This window comes from Manihot esculenta, chromosome 12 (assembly GCF_001659605.2).
Source record: "Manihot esculenta cultivar AM560-2 chromosome 12, M.esculenta_v8, whole genome shotgun sequence".
NCBI lineage: Eukaryota > Viridiplantae > Streptophyta > Magnoliopsida > Malpighiales > Euphorbiaceae > Manihot > Manihot esculenta.
In genome coordinates, this window is record NC_035172.2 from 867,752 (window position 1) to 885,347 (window position 17,596).

The window sequence follows — 17,596 nt, forward strand, 5'->3', positions numbered from 1 at the left end:
ATGCTGTAGGTTATGCCTAATTGCCTAAATCTGTGTATTTTCATAATTTAAAAATATTTCCAATCCTCTGATTTCATTTGTTTGGCAACTTGTAGAATAATTGACCACTTGTCCTTTTTCTTTATTTTGATTAATTTTTCCATCAAAGGGAAAATCTTCATTTTTTTATTAGTATTTTAGTTATGGGTAATTGTGTATCCCTCATCATCCCCACTCCTTGGAATATAAAGAATGATAATATATAAAAATTAGTTTCCGTATATAAAAGGAGCAAAATGGAAAGAAGAGGTTTGTCCATCAACACTGCAAGCACACACATACCATAATGAAGGGTAACAATTAATGCCATATCTGATTTTGTTCTGCACGTGATTCTCACATGGATGAGTTTTCAGTGATAGGGTTTGTTGGTGTGGGTAGGTTGTCTACACATTTTGGCCACTATCACATGCAACATGAATGATCTTATTTTCCTCTTACACATTCTCCATGCTAAATTTTATTTTTATTTATTTCCCAATGATAAATAATTTCACTTATACAACATAAAGCTATTGTATATTACCTTTTAACTTTTAATTATAAAATAATTTAATTTAATCTTTTGGGTATATTTCTCAAATGGTGAATCTCTGACTTTTAAAATAAATTTTTAAAAGAAAAAGAAGCCTCAAACAATGCCTTAGGATCTGGGTATTGAAGGGAATCAAGAGGATACAAAAAAAGGCCACCAGCTTTGGCAAGTGAGCCATGTGATTGGGCTTTTCTTGCTCATGATTTTTTGTACTTTTGGATTGGCCATTTTCATATGCAAAAAATGGGATTGGTTGCCTTGTGTTACATTGCCATTTTTTTCCCTATTTTCTTATTTATCTTTTTTGCTCATTGCTGAGTCCTGATGCAGTCTCCCACTGGCAGCCAACCTGCACTAGTGAACCCCACCTTTCTGCTTCTAACCCTGTTATGTTGCTCACTTTTCTGAATCAGGGAAAGTTGACTTGAATTTTCATCTCTTCTTCTTAATCAATTTTAATTTTGTGGCTATTAGTTTTAATAAATTTAAATTAATAAAATTTATTGATAAAAGAATAGAAAAATATTTATTTTCAATTCATTATAGATTAAGACAAAATACAAATAAGTGGATTTTTTCATGAAAAAATAAATGAAATCCACCTGTAGATCTACGATATACCGAATCCACTAAAAATTTCTTAAATAAATATCAATTAGCCAAATAATTTTAAAATTATAAATAGAAAAAGTCTTCTTTTTTTTCTAATTAAATACATTTTTTTGGATTTATCATTCAAAAATAATGATGATGTGGAATTGAAGAGGCATGAAAAGAAAAGAGTATAAACATCATAATCAGCAGATGATGTTTTTAGAATATGGAATCCTTGAGCAGTTGGCATATATAGGAAACCTAGAGAATAAAAACAAACATAAAATAGTTGGAAGATAAATCCTTAATGGACTGAAACCAGAATTTTATCCTAAAGCATATAAGTGGTCCAAAGACCCAATCCATTGGACCATAAACTCTTGTGTCGTTGTGGACTAACCCACTTGTCCCAATTGTCTTACTTCTCTTTCTTTTGTTTTGTTTTTTTGGAAGCTTACAAATTCAACTGCCCAACTTCTAGGTGAAATTGAATGTGCATTTCAAGTTTTTCTAACCTATCATAATGTACTTGGCCCACGAATGTGATGAGGTTGGGAGAATTTCTCTTTTTTCTATTTTTCTAAGAAAGAAAGGTTTTTCTCTCTGCAGATTCCTTTAATTCAACTAATGAGCATAGATATATAGATAAAATAGGTTATATATATAAATAAATAATGAGCTAGATTAACTATTAAGTCTAACAAAAATAAATATCAGTATTAAGCTGTAATAGATGAGGGTTTAATAAACTAGTAGGGAGAATAATAGTAAAATTTATATCTGCCCCTAGCTCCACCATTGTGATTTGTGGAGGGTGCTTCTTCTAGATTTAATGCTGGGCTGGTGCAGCCAGGATGGTTGACCTCCAGGAGGAATTGAACCTGCCAGGTCTTGGCCACATGGCAATGTTTTCTCCCTTTCTGTGCTCTGTTTGATGACCGCTCGAGATAATGAATCATCATTTCTTTTTCTTTTTTTTTCAAAAAAAGGCCCATGAATAGTTCACCTACATTATGGGTATTTTTAAAATTTATTATGAGATTTGGAAAAAATATGAAACCATGAGTGTGGAATATAGAGATTTAAATCTGTATGTACAAGGCGAGTGATGCTGATAAGCAATCATATCATATCTATTTGATGAAAAATAAACTTTCCATCAATTAAATTCGAAACATGAAAATATATATACATATATATAAAATCCAGGAAATAAACTGATTGCCCTCTGAGGTGGGAAGATTAGAATTACTTCCATTCTACTGACAGAATTCTTGGATGTTGGCTGTTAACCATTTTTCTGGGTGTTAATGCTCCTCAGCACCTACTATTGGTTATTGGATTGGCTAAAAATAGCTGACGAACTGACACTAATTTGAAGACTCGCATGATTCACATTGCAAGTAATCAAAACCAATTGCAGTGTGCATGAAATGCCTAAGCTAAAGATTTTATGGCAATCTCTTACTGAAATTGAAAGAAACAGTGGAGAAAGTGGAAACTTTTTCAACATTTATTAGATATTAAAGAAAAAGATCATTTCTTGATCCAGATAAAGCAAGAAAAAATAGAGAACACATACCTAACATTGCAAATATTTTTGTAATATATAACACATCCTGCAAAAATAATAATAATAACCTGAAACAAACTCAAATGCAATCTTCAAACCATGTTTTCTTCACAATTTCATCCTGCATCTCACAAATCAAAAGGAATAATAATTATTTAGTAGTGTTACTAATAACCCATAAAAATCAGATGTTTTGACTTTGAAGAAACTGAAGAAGTACCTGTTTTTTTGCAGACTTTGATGAAACTGCTGATCTGCAGCTGGCTGCCAATCTCAGTATCAGAAAACTATTCAGACCCCCAATTCATTTCACTCATCTGATTTCTTGTCATTAAAGCCAAGAGAAATCATGTGAGATATAATTGAGTCTTTCTACAATGCTACTCATTCCTAATAAAGTTTTCCATCAGAAACTCCTCTATCTCAATTTTCTAACGTCTTGAGCCTTGAGAGTCATCCTCATCAGGATTTTGCTCCTGCTGCTGTTGCTGGTTGAAGGAATTTAGGCTGCTGCGATTCTGTCCCATCTGCTGGTAGAATTGGCTCAAAGCTTGAGGATTCAACAACCCAGTATGCCCATCCTGAGAAAGCCCAAGCTCTAAACCTGGAATTTGCTGATTAGCACCACTAAACATGGAGTAAAGACTCATGAAACCCATATTAATATTTGGGAATTCAACCCCATGGAATCCAAATTTTGGCAAATTGTTGGGGTTTTCATTTCCAAAATTGGTAGCTGCCTGGCTGGTGTTTGAAAGAAATCCTGCTCCAATTCCACCAGCAGAGGGCCACATCCCACCTGCTATATTAGGTCTTCCCAAATTACTAGTCATCATTGTCCAATTGGCCCTCTCTCTGGACCCAATACTCGGTCCCAGCCCTTCTATCTTTGTATGCAATCCCGTAGAAACAGAGGTCCCCTGTTGAGAAACAGAGGCCCCTGCAGCTGCAAGAGCTGAAGCAGGAATTGTTCCACTACCAGTTGCAGCAATAATAGATGGTTCAGCTTGCTGTAACAACCACTGAATTGTTTCACCATCAGATTTGTGACCCAATTCTCTTGTGAGCTGAAAAATCCTTGCAGCACATAGAGCTGGCATCCTTATCCTTCTTCCTCTACCATCCACTTTCTTGTGCCTATCTTTGTTGGAGCTTCTCTTAGGTGCTAATTGTTTCTTGTTATCATCTTTATTTGCGATCATAATTTGAAAATCCTTGATCTCTGCTGGGTTCTTGTTGTTGATGTTGTTCTCTGCCATGGTTGGATTTGGGGGAGGATTCAAGAAGGTGGGCAACAATTTTTGATGGTGATTTGAGCCCTTCGATTCCATGGGAACATAGGAAAATAGGGGCCTCCTTGATTGAAGAATGTGACCTCAAAAGGCATATACTTCCTTGTCCTCTCAATTGATTTGTCAATCCATTTGGCTTCTTCTTCAAACATTAGAATCACAATGTTTCAACTTAAAGTTACTACTTAAATGATTTTAGATAACTGCATTTGTCTTTTTTTTGACCAATTGGTATTGAGTTTTTATCTTCAATCATGAATCATCTACTAATCTATTCTTTCACTCGTCTTACATTTTAAATATTTATAATCCATGATTTTTAGAGTGGAGGAATTTTTTTTCTACTGTAATTAAAATTAATTATATTCAAAAATTATAAATTGCACAGATGATTCAAATGGTTATAATTTGAAAACGATTGCATTTTATAATAGAATTATAAATTAATTATTGACTTGTTTTTACTTGAGGTTGATTACTAAATATATCAATCTTGTGATGAGGAAGAGACAAGTAAAGGTTGGAGCAAGAAGTAGGCAATGTACAAAAGAGAAAATTTGAGAGGATGAAGACAGATATAGAGTTGAAAATTGGCAATTTTCACCATGTCCTAGTCTCCGACAATGGTATAAGTGATGTCCTAGAAATTTGTTGTTTTATCTTACAATGTTATCATTGAAAATTATGGCAATCACCCGTCTATTATGCCTCGAGTCATTCACATGGTTTGCTAGTAGAAGAAGCATTGAAGATTGTGGAATGGGTCCATAGGGCTATATATAGACAAATTTAATATTATTATTTGAACTAATGAGAAAGCTCTCTTATATTAATTTGGTGTATTTAGTACAAATAAGTATAAAGTTAAACTCTTATTTTGGATTAATTTTAATTAAGGTTTTTTTTTATTATTATTTTTAAATATTGTTTAAAGGCAATCATGAAACATGGGGTATGTAGATAGTTGGATGTTCTAGATAAGCAAATGTGAATGGACATGCAAAGGAAAAGCATAGTTTTTGTATAAGAGAAAGGGAGAGGGAATCATTTTCTTAGCATAAAGTTGTGAAAGACAGGCATGTAATGATTTATTTTGTGTGTTGTGTAAGATGAGAAGAATGTCCATTTCCAATTAATTATGAGTTATGAGTGTGTAAACATTTGATTAATCTACCTTAGTTTGCACTCCACTATTGATGTTATTGGAAGAACAACTTGAGAAATTGACTAATCTACTCTACTCTTTTCTTATTGTATTTAATTATTTATATTAAGATTGATTAAATACAAATTGTTCATAGTAATAAATTTTTATTCTCTAAATAAAATAACCATAATCATAAAAATGAATTGGCAAAAGTCTAAAAGAGAGACCTTTTTTTCTTCCTCAATTATTGGTTTTTGAAGTGTGAAAGCAACATGTGAATTTCAACTTAGCTGTAACTTAGACTTTCTTAAGGACAAGAAGAAAGAAGAAGAGAACCCAATTGATTTTGGTGAATATAATGGGTAGGTATGATTTATTTTTTTATTTATTTTTACATGTGCTGCTCATTTGGGACAAATTAGGCTTTCTTTAAATTTTCCCATTCACATATCACCAGATTTCCTTCCTTAAAGAGTTTGACATCAAAATTGAAATTCATTATGCTAAAAATATATTTAATTATAAATTTTATTTTCTTGTATAATTATTCTCTTTAATAAGAAATAGAATGAATTGATTTCACAGTTGGTCCTTGATAGTGTTTAAATTTCTTTTGTGCTCTGATTTTCAGGCTCAAATATGTTTTAGGATGAATTCACATATACCTAGACAGGAGTATCCAACAATGAAAATTTTCAGTCAAATTTCAAAGCTTTCTCTAATTTATAATTTATCATTAAAAGAATCAAGAGGAAAAAAAATATCATATGCCCTTAATTAAAATTCAGAAATCTACAAAAATTTAATTGTTCTTTTGTTAATTCTTATTTCAATTCATTTATTGTGAAGAAAGCTTCTGGTTAGAAGTAGTCATGTTGGTTGTCTTTTCTCTAGTAACAGAAACCTTGAATTCAGCAAAAGCAATTTGTTTTCTTCCTGCAAATACAATGACAAATTCATTAAGTAGAAACTGTGTACTGTGGAATCTGTGTGCGTGTGTATATAATTTTATAGCTTTAGAGATGAAAAAAAAATTAACAGTTCAGTGATGGAATGTTTATCAATAATGAAAGAGGTCAGGGATTGAAAACCTAAGAATTTTTTTTAAAAAAATAAAGATGTATATGACATAAGAATACAGCACACACATATGAAGGCTCAAAATCTTTAGCAGCAAGTGGGTTTAGGTATTACAAGTTGTTAGCTAGCTCACATTCACATTCATGGAAGCAAAGAAGACAAACAAATTGTAACAGAAGGGAAGGTATGCCATACAATTGGTTTCAAATGCTAACAACTTGCAGCCCCTTGATTGCTTACCTCAGAGCTAACCATATGAGATGAAACTTCATCTATAGATTCAAATAAATTGATGAATCTTCTTGAGCAAATCAGCTTTTCATATAAAAGTGTAATAATATTACAACAACTGTCCATCTCAGATCTTCCGTAAACTCATTACGATTACAGCATAGAGATGACTCCAGTACTACGGATATTAACTTATTTTGGTAACTTTTAGTGCTATGAATTTCAAGATTGTGAACTATATATTTTCAAAAGAAAGAGAAGCTGTACCCAAACCAAAATTTGAGTGCATTTTTTGTAATTTAACATCTACCAAGTACCAAAGAGAGCGTTCTGCGACTCAAACCTGAAAAAGGATAATCCTAATGTTCCTTGACAGTCCACACGTTCCACTTGTTACATCACAGCTTGCTGCTGCTGACCTCCCATGGCGTTGTAGACAGGAGTTTGCTATCTAACCACTCAGATAAAACGTTTATGAAATACGAAGGTCCTATCCTACCGCATTACCGATGTAAAACAACATTCACAGAATTACTGTTCCAAGCCAAGGTCCCCCCATCTGACATTGTATTTTGCTGCAAGATAGTGAGCCCCAACAGGACCCCGACTACCATATGGATAGTACTCGGGAATAATCTTTTTCTCTTCAAGCTCCTTCAGAACAGGAGTAAATAGTGACCAAGCAGCGTCCAGTTCATCACTTCTGATAAATAACCTTCTTTCCCCTTCAATGGCATCTAGCAAGAGCCTCTCATATGCATCTGGAATCTCCTTGGAATATCTACAAGACATACCAGCCAAGATCACAAATACCATTAAGTGGAGCAGTACAAATCATTCAGAAATTGGATGGAAGAAATAAAAGAACAATAACAATAACAACAACAACAACAATAATAATAATAATAAGCTGAAATGCGAGCACTCGAGAATCAGGCAATTAGCATATAAATTTAACATAACACTAGATGTGTCAAAATCATGTTTTTATAATTGTTTTTACCACTTACTCAGTTTTCAAGTTTCAACCAAGCTTGAAATTGTTGACAGAAACTGGTTCAGTTGTGATTGTAAAAAAATACATGATGCCTCAACGTATAAAAACAGAAACAAATATAATTTCACCGATTTATGATATATAATATGACAAAATATTAGTGGAGTTTTTGTCCAGAGGAGTTTCAAAAGGTTGCTTATGAGAAGCCAACTATTTTTCACATGCATAAGTTAACACAGTTTCTTTCTTTGTTTCATGCAATTTCAATACCTTGCAGCATAGTGAAGATGTAGATTGCTTCGGTCCAATCTCATTCCCAACCCAGGGACCTTATTATTAATCTTCAAATAGATAGCTTCATCTGGTTGCACTCGGATTACCAGTTCATTTGTTGCTCGATCAAGATCTGTTCCAAAGTTCCGATTGTACAAGTTACCAGGCACATGCCTGAACTGTACACGAATCTCAGCCCTGAGGAGAACAAGAAAATTGCATGTGTTAAGTGTTAATGACCTAAACCACCTAGCCATCGGAATAGTATCTAATGCTACACCTCTTATTATGTAATGCTTTGCCTGCTTTCATAAGGAAAGGCACTCCATCCCATCTTGCATTGTCAATAAAAAGGGCAGCTGCTGCAAATGTTGGAGTTAAGCTGTCTTTTGGCACAGTCTTGTCATCGGTGTAGGCTGGGTAAGTAATTCCTCCTTTGGTATGACTTTTGTACTGCCCAATGACTACATCCTCAAGTCGTATAGGCCTCATTGATCGTAAAACTTTGACCTGCAACTCAGCAAGCAATATGATATTCAGCTACAAATTCCAAAGAATGGCAACTAAAAAAGTTGGATTTCAGGCTATTAACAAAACCTTTTCATTTCTGATATCTTCTGCATCCAAACTGACCGGAGTTTCCATGGCAAAAAGGGCAAGTATTTGAAGCAGATGATTCTGCATTATGTCTCTTATTATCCCATAATTGTCAAAGTACCTAGTTTTAACCAAGAGAGAAGAAAATCAATCATAAGCTCCCGAAATAGCCTGTAATCTACATGACAGTTTGAGAGAGCAAGATACCCTCCACGTCCTTCGGTGCCAAAATCTTCAGAGAATATTAACTGTACATTTCTTATATACTGCCTTGACCACAAGGGCTCAAAAATAAGATTGGAGAAGCGGAGAACAGAGAGGTTTTCAACCAGCTCTTTTCCCAGATAATGGTCTATCCTGAAAACAAATGTCCATCAGATCAGAATAAGATTTATATTTTTAGAATAATAAAAGCCAATTGAAATTCAAAGAACTCCACCTAAATATTTGATCTTCTTCCAAGTATTGCTTAAGAGCTTTTGTTAATGCAGCCGAGGATTCTGAATCTCGACCAAAGGGTTTCTCAACAATGACCCTGGTCCAGCCATTAGCAGATGAAGCTGACATGCTTGCACATCTTACCGCATCAATAAAAATATTTGGAGGAATGGATAGATAAAAAAGACGATTGGAAAGTCTCCCACCCTGCATATGCAAATTTCATTGTCATTCTCAAGCCATCAAAACACCCCTCTATCCTACCTTAATACTGGACAAGAGGATCCAACATGCTATAATATCCTAGCCAACAAAGAAATACTTATTGCACCCAGTAGATATGTGGTTAACAAGCTCGCAAAAGCTCTGAACCCAACATAATAATGATAAACAATGATAAGAATAATGCAATTATGAACAGTGATAAAAAAAAAAATACAGTTGAACTCCCACATGTTAACATGTAGCCACCAATTTGCAAGACAAACTCTGCCCTTCTATATCTCTTAACATTTAATATATGAATAAGTCAATTTGCATTGCACAAACAAATAAACTATGAACATGAACCCTCATCACTTAAAATTACATTGCATTTCTTTGCAATCAGTCCAGAAATGATAACTCCAATACGAGTTGCCAAGAACGGGCAACAGGGTGTAATGTTATGTCGCCCATATACATGAATAGATAATAGTATGATACACCAGGTCTATATCTTTGTCTACTATAAACTGAAGCCCTCCCTTTGCAAGAGGGAATTTTGCATGATAAAAGGCATAGCATCCAATGCACTTTATTAGAAAATAATGAGAGTAATAAAGCATAAGTCACTTCCATGATACATCATATCAAAAGCAATAATTTTCTTGCAAAGTTAGCCCAACACGATAAGCATCAGTTAACTTAATCAGCTACTGCTTTAAAGAAATAATTTGTTATGCCAAAATTCCTGGACTAAATCCCTAAATTACCTCATGTTCTTTCAGCTTCTTGTCTAGTTCTGTAAAATTTTCCTCAGAATCATACTGACCAGAATGGTAGAAACATCTCTTAAGAAATTCGTCCATCTTTTCACCACAATTCTCCCTGGAAATCCAGAAGCAGCAATAGATATCATGCTTAATAACAACTTTAAAGTTTAAACATTTCAAAACTAAAAATCAGTATGAGTAATGAGACCCATTCCCATTTAATGTACACTGCTACATGTAAGCTTTGAAAGAAAGAAAGCAAGAAGCCAATCACCTCTTATCAATTCTGCAAGTCAAAGTCTTGCTAACCATGTTTCTAAGTTCAGCATCAGTCATCTTACTCCGAGCATAACCAAACACACTGAAGTGCTACAACCAAATGATTCCACAACTTAGCATACAAATTTTAACACAAACATAACATCAGTTTAAAACTAACCAAAATTATTGAAATAAACTTTCAAGTCATACACAAAAGAACAGAATCACAATTAAACCTTGGGAAGACAATCCTCATAGTAAAGTGCAAAAAGTGCAGGAAATATCTTTTTCTTGGCAAGGTCCCCAGAGGCTCCAACCACAGTGATACTAACAGTTGATTGGTCTTTATTTGTATCAAAACCAGCTGTTTGTTTTAATTCTTCAGCAGATGTTATTGAAGACAATAACCCATCTTTCACATTCTTGAAAGACGTTTCTTGTTCTACCGGGTTTACTGGAACGGCCACTGCACCTACATTCAAAATGCCATTTTAAGAAAGAACAAAAACAAGATAGGCGTTTCAAGGTAAATGCACCATCTAGCAAATATAGGACAGAAGTTGACAACTTTCTGATTCATATAGTGTTTCATTTTCATTCAGCTGCACAAATACATAATTATATTAGGGTAAATAGATTCATGGACCTCTTTCAATTATCACACGGCGCATAAAATCAAGTTGACAATCGATCCAAAATATGGATAATTTCCTTTTTGTTGTTCAAAAAAAAAAGCAGCAAATAAAACAAACCCAAATCAGCTTAAGAATTAAAGAGAGATGGTGAATAATTAAAACAAGAACAGAACTAACCATCTTGCACGAGAACAACACCTGGGTATAAATACTTTCGAGATTGTGAGAACAGCTTATCAGGCAAAAACCTCTTAGAAATCCCAGAAGAAGATAAGTTTAGTCGTTGAAATTGCTGACCATTAATCAACGATGAAGAAGAAGAAGAAAGAAAAGACGAATATGAATAAGAACGACAGTTAATTGAAGAAAGAGCCGCCATTTCCGTGACTGAATCTCTTATCCTCCTCCTTGTGTGAGAAGAAATTTATTGGAGATGGAGGAGGAGAAATTAGCTTCTGAGGAAGGTAGCAGCCGAGACTATTGCTAAAACAGCTTCGGAAATATCGAGGGGTCAGGCCCTTGAGATCCCCGAAAGGTTGCCAACAGCAGTTTTTTTTTCTCTGTTCACTCTTTGGGGGAGAGGAGATGGAAAAAAATAAAAATAAAATAAAGGTTCAGTCTTTGCGAAGAAGACAAATGGAATAAACATTTGATTCCTTTTCAATTAGGTTGACGATGGTAATCAGGATGATTTTAAATAGGTTAAATAAGCGTTTACTACTACCTTAATTATTTAATTAAATTATTATCTGTTTTAAAAGTATTAAATTTTATTAAATGTTAAAAAAATACTTTTAATGAAATTATTTTAAAAATAAAATAAATTTATAATAATTAATTTATATATTAATTACAAATTTGGATAGGTGATAAATGCATTAAAATGAAATCTAGCTGGAAAAAAGAAATTCTTAGGTGGTAAGGAAGGAATATGCAGCCTTATTAATATAAGGAAGGGGTCAAAGTCACGGTCGATGGCGAATGCTGCTGAGTGGCCCAGAATCTATGGAGAAAAAAAGAAAAAGAAAGCTAAATATATTCCCTTCAAATTTCATATCCACTGCCTTAAGAAATACCAATAATTACAACCCTAAGTCCAATGTCCCTTTTCAATGCATAACACCTAAGATGTAAAAAATGATAAGAAATAATACAATTTGAATCTATGAAGAGACTAATAACCTGGCTTCTTCAACCCACCTTTGTTTATTCACTCTTGCAATGAACTCTTCAACCCTTTTATTTAATTCCTCGCTAGGTAATCCACTCTCTTCTTCTCCATCTTCCTTCTCTTCCTCATCTCCTTCTTTTTCATCTTCAACTTCTTTATCTTCTTCTGATCCTCTGATAAATGATTCAATCACTTGTTTGATTTCCTCTTTATCTTGTTCTTCCTCAACACTAGTAACCCTCTTCTCTTCATGACTGATCAAGTTCATCTCCATTTTGCTCTGCTCTGCTTTTTCTTGAAGAGTTGATGATGGAAATGAAACTCCCCTAAGGCTTCTGCTCCACTCAACATACTCATCATAAATTTCAGCTGCTGAAGAAGAGTGAGAACCAACAAGCAGTGATTCTCCAACAAGAAACACTATAATGACATTAACAACTACAAACAACCACTTGGGGCTGAAAAAGGAGGAGGAGGAGAAGGATACAAACAGAAATTGCTTGAAGGATGAACAAAGAGCAGGAAACCAGTAAGGGGAGAAACAAATTAAACTACAAATCAATGGAATGAGTAAATGAGAGATGATATTATGAAGAAACTGAGTCTTGTGAGTGTTAATGGCTTGAAGCTTTTTAGCCTTGCATAGTGTATCCATTTCTTGAAGTTGAAGGAATTTTTACTTGGTGGGTTTTGGAGGGAGTTTTAGGAAAGTTACAGACAAGGAAGAGAACTTAACTACAAAGGATTTGAGTGAGATTGGATTCACATCTCTCTGAAATTAGGAGACTGAAAACAATGTGTTATATATAGTGGGGAAAAAGGAGGTGGATGGAAGGATATTTTGGTGGGATTCAAAAAAAAATACTCTTTATAGGATATTACTTTTTTGTAAACAAAAAAAAAAGAGCCCAGGTTGCTTTTTAGCCTCCTTGTATTTGCTTCCAACTATTTCTTGTTGATGGTTTTGAATTTTCCATGTGGAGTTTGATCACTTGCTGAGTAATATTAGCATAGAAAAATATGTGAAGCACCCTCACAGTTTTGGATTTAACTAAAATCATTAGGGAGATTCGAATTTAAAAATTCACTTGTTTCCTACATTATAAAGGTGAAAAATAAAACTTAGTTGTTGAATAATTACATGGAGATTAGTTTTTTTCATAATTTGATTAATTTCATTTAGTTTTTTTTTTTTTAAAAATTGTTATACATGACTAATACAATGTTATTATATCGATACAAAACATTAAACATAATTGAACATAAAAAAATAATTCAAACAATTGATCCAATTGTTTGATTTTGCAAGTGATGTGTGTTTAATGTTTACATCATCACTTTCACTCCATGTTCCTTAACGGTAGTAGAAAAAAATCAAAGTGATGGGTAGGGACACAATACTTTTCAACAACTTAAAGTTTTAATTAAGGTTCAAAGAATTTGTACAAGTTTACTTTTGTAAGAAGGAAATTTCTTAGATTCCCTTGTAAAAGAATCCATTATTTTTACCAGAGAATCTGTATTTGAAGATTGATAAAGGAAAATGTGACAGCTAAAAGCTAATGCTTTCATCTTTCAACTATGGTGTCTGCCAAAAGCATGGCTGCATTACAGTACGAAAGATGATCATTTCTATTGCAGATGAAAATTTACAAAGGATCTTCAAATTAGAAACCGAGGCAAGAGATAGAAGAAAACACCAATTCAGAAGCTGATTTTACACCACAGCATTGTGAAACCATAGGATTGTATAAGCTCTTAATTCTGCAAAAAGTACTATAACTTTACTAGTCATGTTGCTCAGTTGAATGCGTATTATGGGATCCTGTTCTAAGACTGACAGCTTCAATCTGTTCAAGAGTCTCTGCAACTTCTTTCATTGATGGTCGAAGATGGGGTTCGCGTCTTAGACATTTAACAGCAAGATGAGCTATTTGTAAGGCCTCTTTGGTAGGATATTTTCCTTCCAACCGAGAGTCCATTATTCTTTTCAAGGCTTTTTTGCTTGTCAGCTGTGGTTTAACCCAAGTAACTAGTTCCTGTTGCCCAGGCAGACGCTTTCTATCAAATGCCCGTAAGCCTGTCAGCATCTCAACCAAAACGACGCCAAAACTGTATACATCACTCTTTACAAACAAATTACCTGAGCATTAAAGTTGGCTGTCATAATCAAACTGGCAAAATATGCTACCAAAAAAGGGGGATTATTTTGCTCGAGACATTCTAGTCCATGGAGAACAAAGGAGTACCTGTTGCAATGTATTCTGGATCAGCATAACCAAATGTGCCCATGATGCGAGTAGTGACATGTGAATTTTCAGTTAAAGGACCAAAAAATGCTAATCCAAAGTCTGCTATCTTTGCTTCATAGAACTGAAATTAAACCAAGAACTGGAAGGAATTAATTAACTACCTTAGATCACTCTTTCTCAATCAAAGATGTTTTTTGCTACGCTTTTCAATGACTTCTGCCCTCATCATTGAAGGCATACTACAAATCTCATTCCATGGAACAGACCTCATCAAGCAGTATGTTGGAAGACTTGAAATCTCTGTAAATTATTGGATTCTCCAATGAGTGCAAGTAATCGAGCCCCCGAGCTGCTCCTATGGCAAGCTTCAGCCTCGTGTTCCATGGAAGTGGCTGAACTGAGCGCTCTGCACAAATAGAAAACGTAAAGTACATATTAAAGTTATCGGCTGAGAAGGAAGAGAAAACATATTTTATGCTGGCAATTATTGCACAACTCAGCACAAGCTAGAATTTAATGTTGTAAACTGGCACTCACTTCCAAATAGATGGCGATTTAGGCTTCCCCTTTTCATGAACTCATAGACAAGGACAAAGTTCCCATCTTCCTGGCAGTATCCCAACAGTTTTACGAGATTCGGGTGCGATAAGCTTCCCAACAAGCTGACCTCTGCCTAAGCCAACATATGAACAACTTAATAAGCAACTTATATCGTTAAGAACAAAGAACTAACCCCAACACCACCCCCCTCCCCCCCAAAAGTTTTAAGTATGGAGGGGTGTCTGTGTGCATGTGCAAGCAAAATGAGATAATAGAATGGTGTTATTTTATCTACTAATGCTTTGCTACTGCTCTTAAGTATCACATATCATCTCAAGAGAAAAAAAAAAAAAGAAAAACAATAATGATTCATAAGAGCCATCTTTGATCATCTCCCTGAATGCTAGACTAATGAATTAATTTAGGGCAACATTTATGGCCAACAACATAGCTTTGGAAAAAATATTCCCAAAATTTCTGACTCCCTGCTTTTTTGTAGATTAATATCTATTCATAATTCCATTGTTTGCTTATCACCATGTGGTTCAGCAGTTTAGCAGTGGAGGTTAACTTCTTTTGCAACACCATGTCCAGAACACTGAGATCCTTCTGTGAAATTCCATTCATGGTCCAAGAGATGAACAGAAAAGAAACAGAGCTACAGTGGAAAAAAAATACAAAGTACTGCATGTCACAAGATGCCATAATATCCAGCTTCTATATTTAAGTCATCTCCTTCATTAGTAGATGCTGTCTTTGTTTTCCCTCATGTTTCCCTTCAATTGTTTACTTTCTTTATGGAAAGAATGTCTGTGAAGTTATTTAAAAATTCTCCACCACGATACTACGCCCTGTAGCCCAAATTTGTAGGTAATAATTGTGAACATTTGAAGTTCAGTAACTTCCTTTCACACCCTAAAATAAACTCCCAAAACAAGTTCAGCAGGTTTACCTCCACTGTGCTTGACCCTCTACCCTAGCCTCATCCATAAGAAAATTCAAAAAATGCATACCTTCCATTCTTTAGCTCCTTGAGCGCTCGCAGGACTCAGTATCTTGATAGCAATAGCTGTCTTCTTTATTCCCCTTGGCATCATCTTTTCCTTAAGCCAACCCTTATAAACACTGCCAAAACCTCCTTTTCCCACCACCATATCACGTCTAAAATTATGTGTTGCAGCCTTCAGTTGTGCATAAGTAAAAGCTCTCAAGTTTGAGTAAGCAATGCTTGGTCCATTTGTGAAAGCCTCAATTTGCTCAGTAGCATTGTTGCCCCAAATGGTTGTGAAGCTGCTGCTTGATTGAGATACCCATGTTGTCAGGTTGGTGCTTGTTGCAGAGTATCCATTACTGTCATAGACATTTTCATCTATAGATGACCAAAAATGATACAAACAGACATTTCAGTCAGAATATATATATTAATGGCTGAGATAGATAGATAGATATACTCAGGAAAAGTGCAAATAACAATCGAGATTCTGGATTTATTGAAACTATCAAACATGTTGTGATCAAACAAAAGTGCTGGTAGATTAACATTATTAACTACCCATTTCCTGATAGTTTTAGCTTTTAGGATAGGAATTATCAATTAATAACATAGTACCAAACATGAGCATTGACAAGCAAAAAAATCAATTGAATTCAGCTCTTGCAAATTTCTTGATTCCAAACATGGGGTTAAAGATTTTAGCATGGATATCTAACTGTGAATCCAGTGTACTAGCAGATGTAGATGTATTAGAAAATTAGGAACACTGGCAGAACGTTGATTCACAGATATAGAAGGATGTCTTTGTTATATAATTTCAGTAATAAGTTTAGCTGCAAAGTTGGAAGAGAGGAGAGAGAGAGAGAGAGAGAGAGAGAATCCACTGTCTAATTTTTAATAGAAAAAATGAAAAGAAGCAGAAGGAGAAGAAGCAGCAAGTAAAGCAATAAATCACAAAAGGAGAGATTATAGAGTATAGAGGATTGTGATGTACCTGCACCGACATCATGGATGTTAGTTGGGTGATCTGGGGTTGGCTTAGGAGCTGGACTACACCACCAGCAATTCCCCATTTTGGAAGCCTCAGCAGTGCCGGTGATGGCCAAAAAAATTTCAGAAACAGAGAGAAAATGAAGGTTTTCTTTCTTCTTTTGCGCCCTTTTACACTTGAAGGACTTAGAGTCAACAGTGGACTATGTGAGTGTCGGCTCTCTTAACTTGGTTAGATCCAAAGAAGACAGAAGATCTCGCAAAAGTAAAATTGGCTTTCACAATTTCACTTTTTCAACCCATAAAATCCATGGCTATATATCAAAGTCAAAGTCAAAGACAATACCGTGGCAGGAACAGGAAGAGGATGTAAGCAAAGAATTTTCAACTTCTCGTTGATTGCCTGATGCCATGGCTCCTTTGCATGCGTTGCTTGGCGAACTAGATGAGCTTAAATTTTGCCGTATGATTATATTAATCAATTAAACATCCAGACTTTATTTTCAAAGTGCTTTTTCCCTTAAATATTAGGTGAATTGGCTAGAAAAAAGCCAAAGTTTACATCATTATATTTTAATTAAAACGTTTAGATTTTAAATAAATTAGTTTAATATTTATATTTAGCTATAATTTTAATTAATTTTTAAAATTAAAAATAAGTGATTTATACTTTCAAAAGCAATAGATTTTATTTTAAGTAATAATTATAAATATTTAATTTAAAATAATAATATACATAAAATAATTAAAAATAATATATTTATTATAAAATTTTCATAATTATTATTATAAAATAAAATCCATCTATTAATATCAACGACATATTTAATAAAATTAAATATATCAATTAATTATAATTAAGTGAGTTAATATCATTTTTACATGTTAAAGTAGTCTATATTAAAAAATAATGAAATATTTGAACTCTCATATTTTAGTTTTTAGAAAATAAACCAAAATTACAATTTAGATTAATTCATCCA

At 34.0% G+C, this 17,596-nt stretch overlaps 4 protein-coding genes across 4 annotated transcripts; all 4 read right to left on the reverse strand.

The window, feature by feature from the left end:
* Positions 1-2,658: 2,658 nt before the first annotated feature.
* On the reverse strand, positions 2,659-4,276 carry LOC110627392 (transcription factor TCP20). The gene is made up of 2 exons (XM_021773683.2): positions 2,962-4,276; positions 2,659-2,862 (listed from the first exon to the last, which is right to left on the reverse strand). Exon 1 carries the CDS (start codon positions 4,070-4,072, stop codon positions 3,173-3,175), a length of 900 nt encoding a protein of 299 aa, XP_021629375.1. The 5' UTR covers positions 4,073-4,276; the 3' UTR covers positions 2,659-2,862; positions 2,962-3,172.
* A 2,273-nt stretch (positions 4,277-6,549) lies between these two features.
* LOC110628269 (glucose-6-phosphate 1-dehydrogenase 2, chloroplastic) lies at positions 6,550-11,312 on the reverse strand. The gene is made up of 10 exons (XM_021774845.2): positions 10,844-11,312; positions 10,268-10,503; positions 10,045-10,139; positions 9,771-9,885; positions 8,798-9,003; positions 8,566-8,715; positions 8,359-8,479; positions 8,042-8,271; positions 7,759-7,959; positions 6,550-7,272 (listed from the first exon to the last, which is right to left on the reverse strand). Exons 1-10 carry the CDS (start codon positions 11,043-11,045, stop codon positions 7,023-7,025), a joined length of 1,806 nt encoding a protein of 601 aa, XP_021630537.1. The 5' UTR covers positions 11,046-11,312; the 3' UTR covers positions 6,550-7,022.
* Positions 11,313-11,672: 360 nt separating this feature from the next.
* Positions 11,673-12,924, reverse strand: LOC110628641. The gene has a single exon (XM_021775420.2). The coding sequence runs from the start codon at positions 12,490-12,492 to the stop codon at positions 11,830-11,832; it is 663 nt and encodes a 220-aa protein (XP_021631112.1). The 5' UTR covers positions 12,493-12,924; the 3' UTR covers positions 11,673-11,829.
* Positions 12,925-13,371: 447 nt separating this feature from the next.
* Positions 13,372-17,060, reverse strand: LOC110628892 (probable serine/threonine-protein kinase PIX13). The gene is made up of 6 exons (XM_021775715.2): positions 16,618-17,060; positions 15,643-15,998; positions 14,627-14,762; positions 14,356-14,495; positions 14,087-14,210; positions 13,372-13,980 (listed from the first exon to the last, which is right to left on the reverse strand). The coding sequence occupies exons 1-6, from the start codon at positions 16,694-16,696 to the stop codon at positions 13,625-13,627; spliced, it is 1,191 nt and encodes a 396-aa protein (XP_021631407.1). The 5' UTR covers positions 16,697-17,060; the 3' UTR covers positions 13,372-13,624.
* Positions 17,061-17,596: the final 536 nt, after the last annotated feature.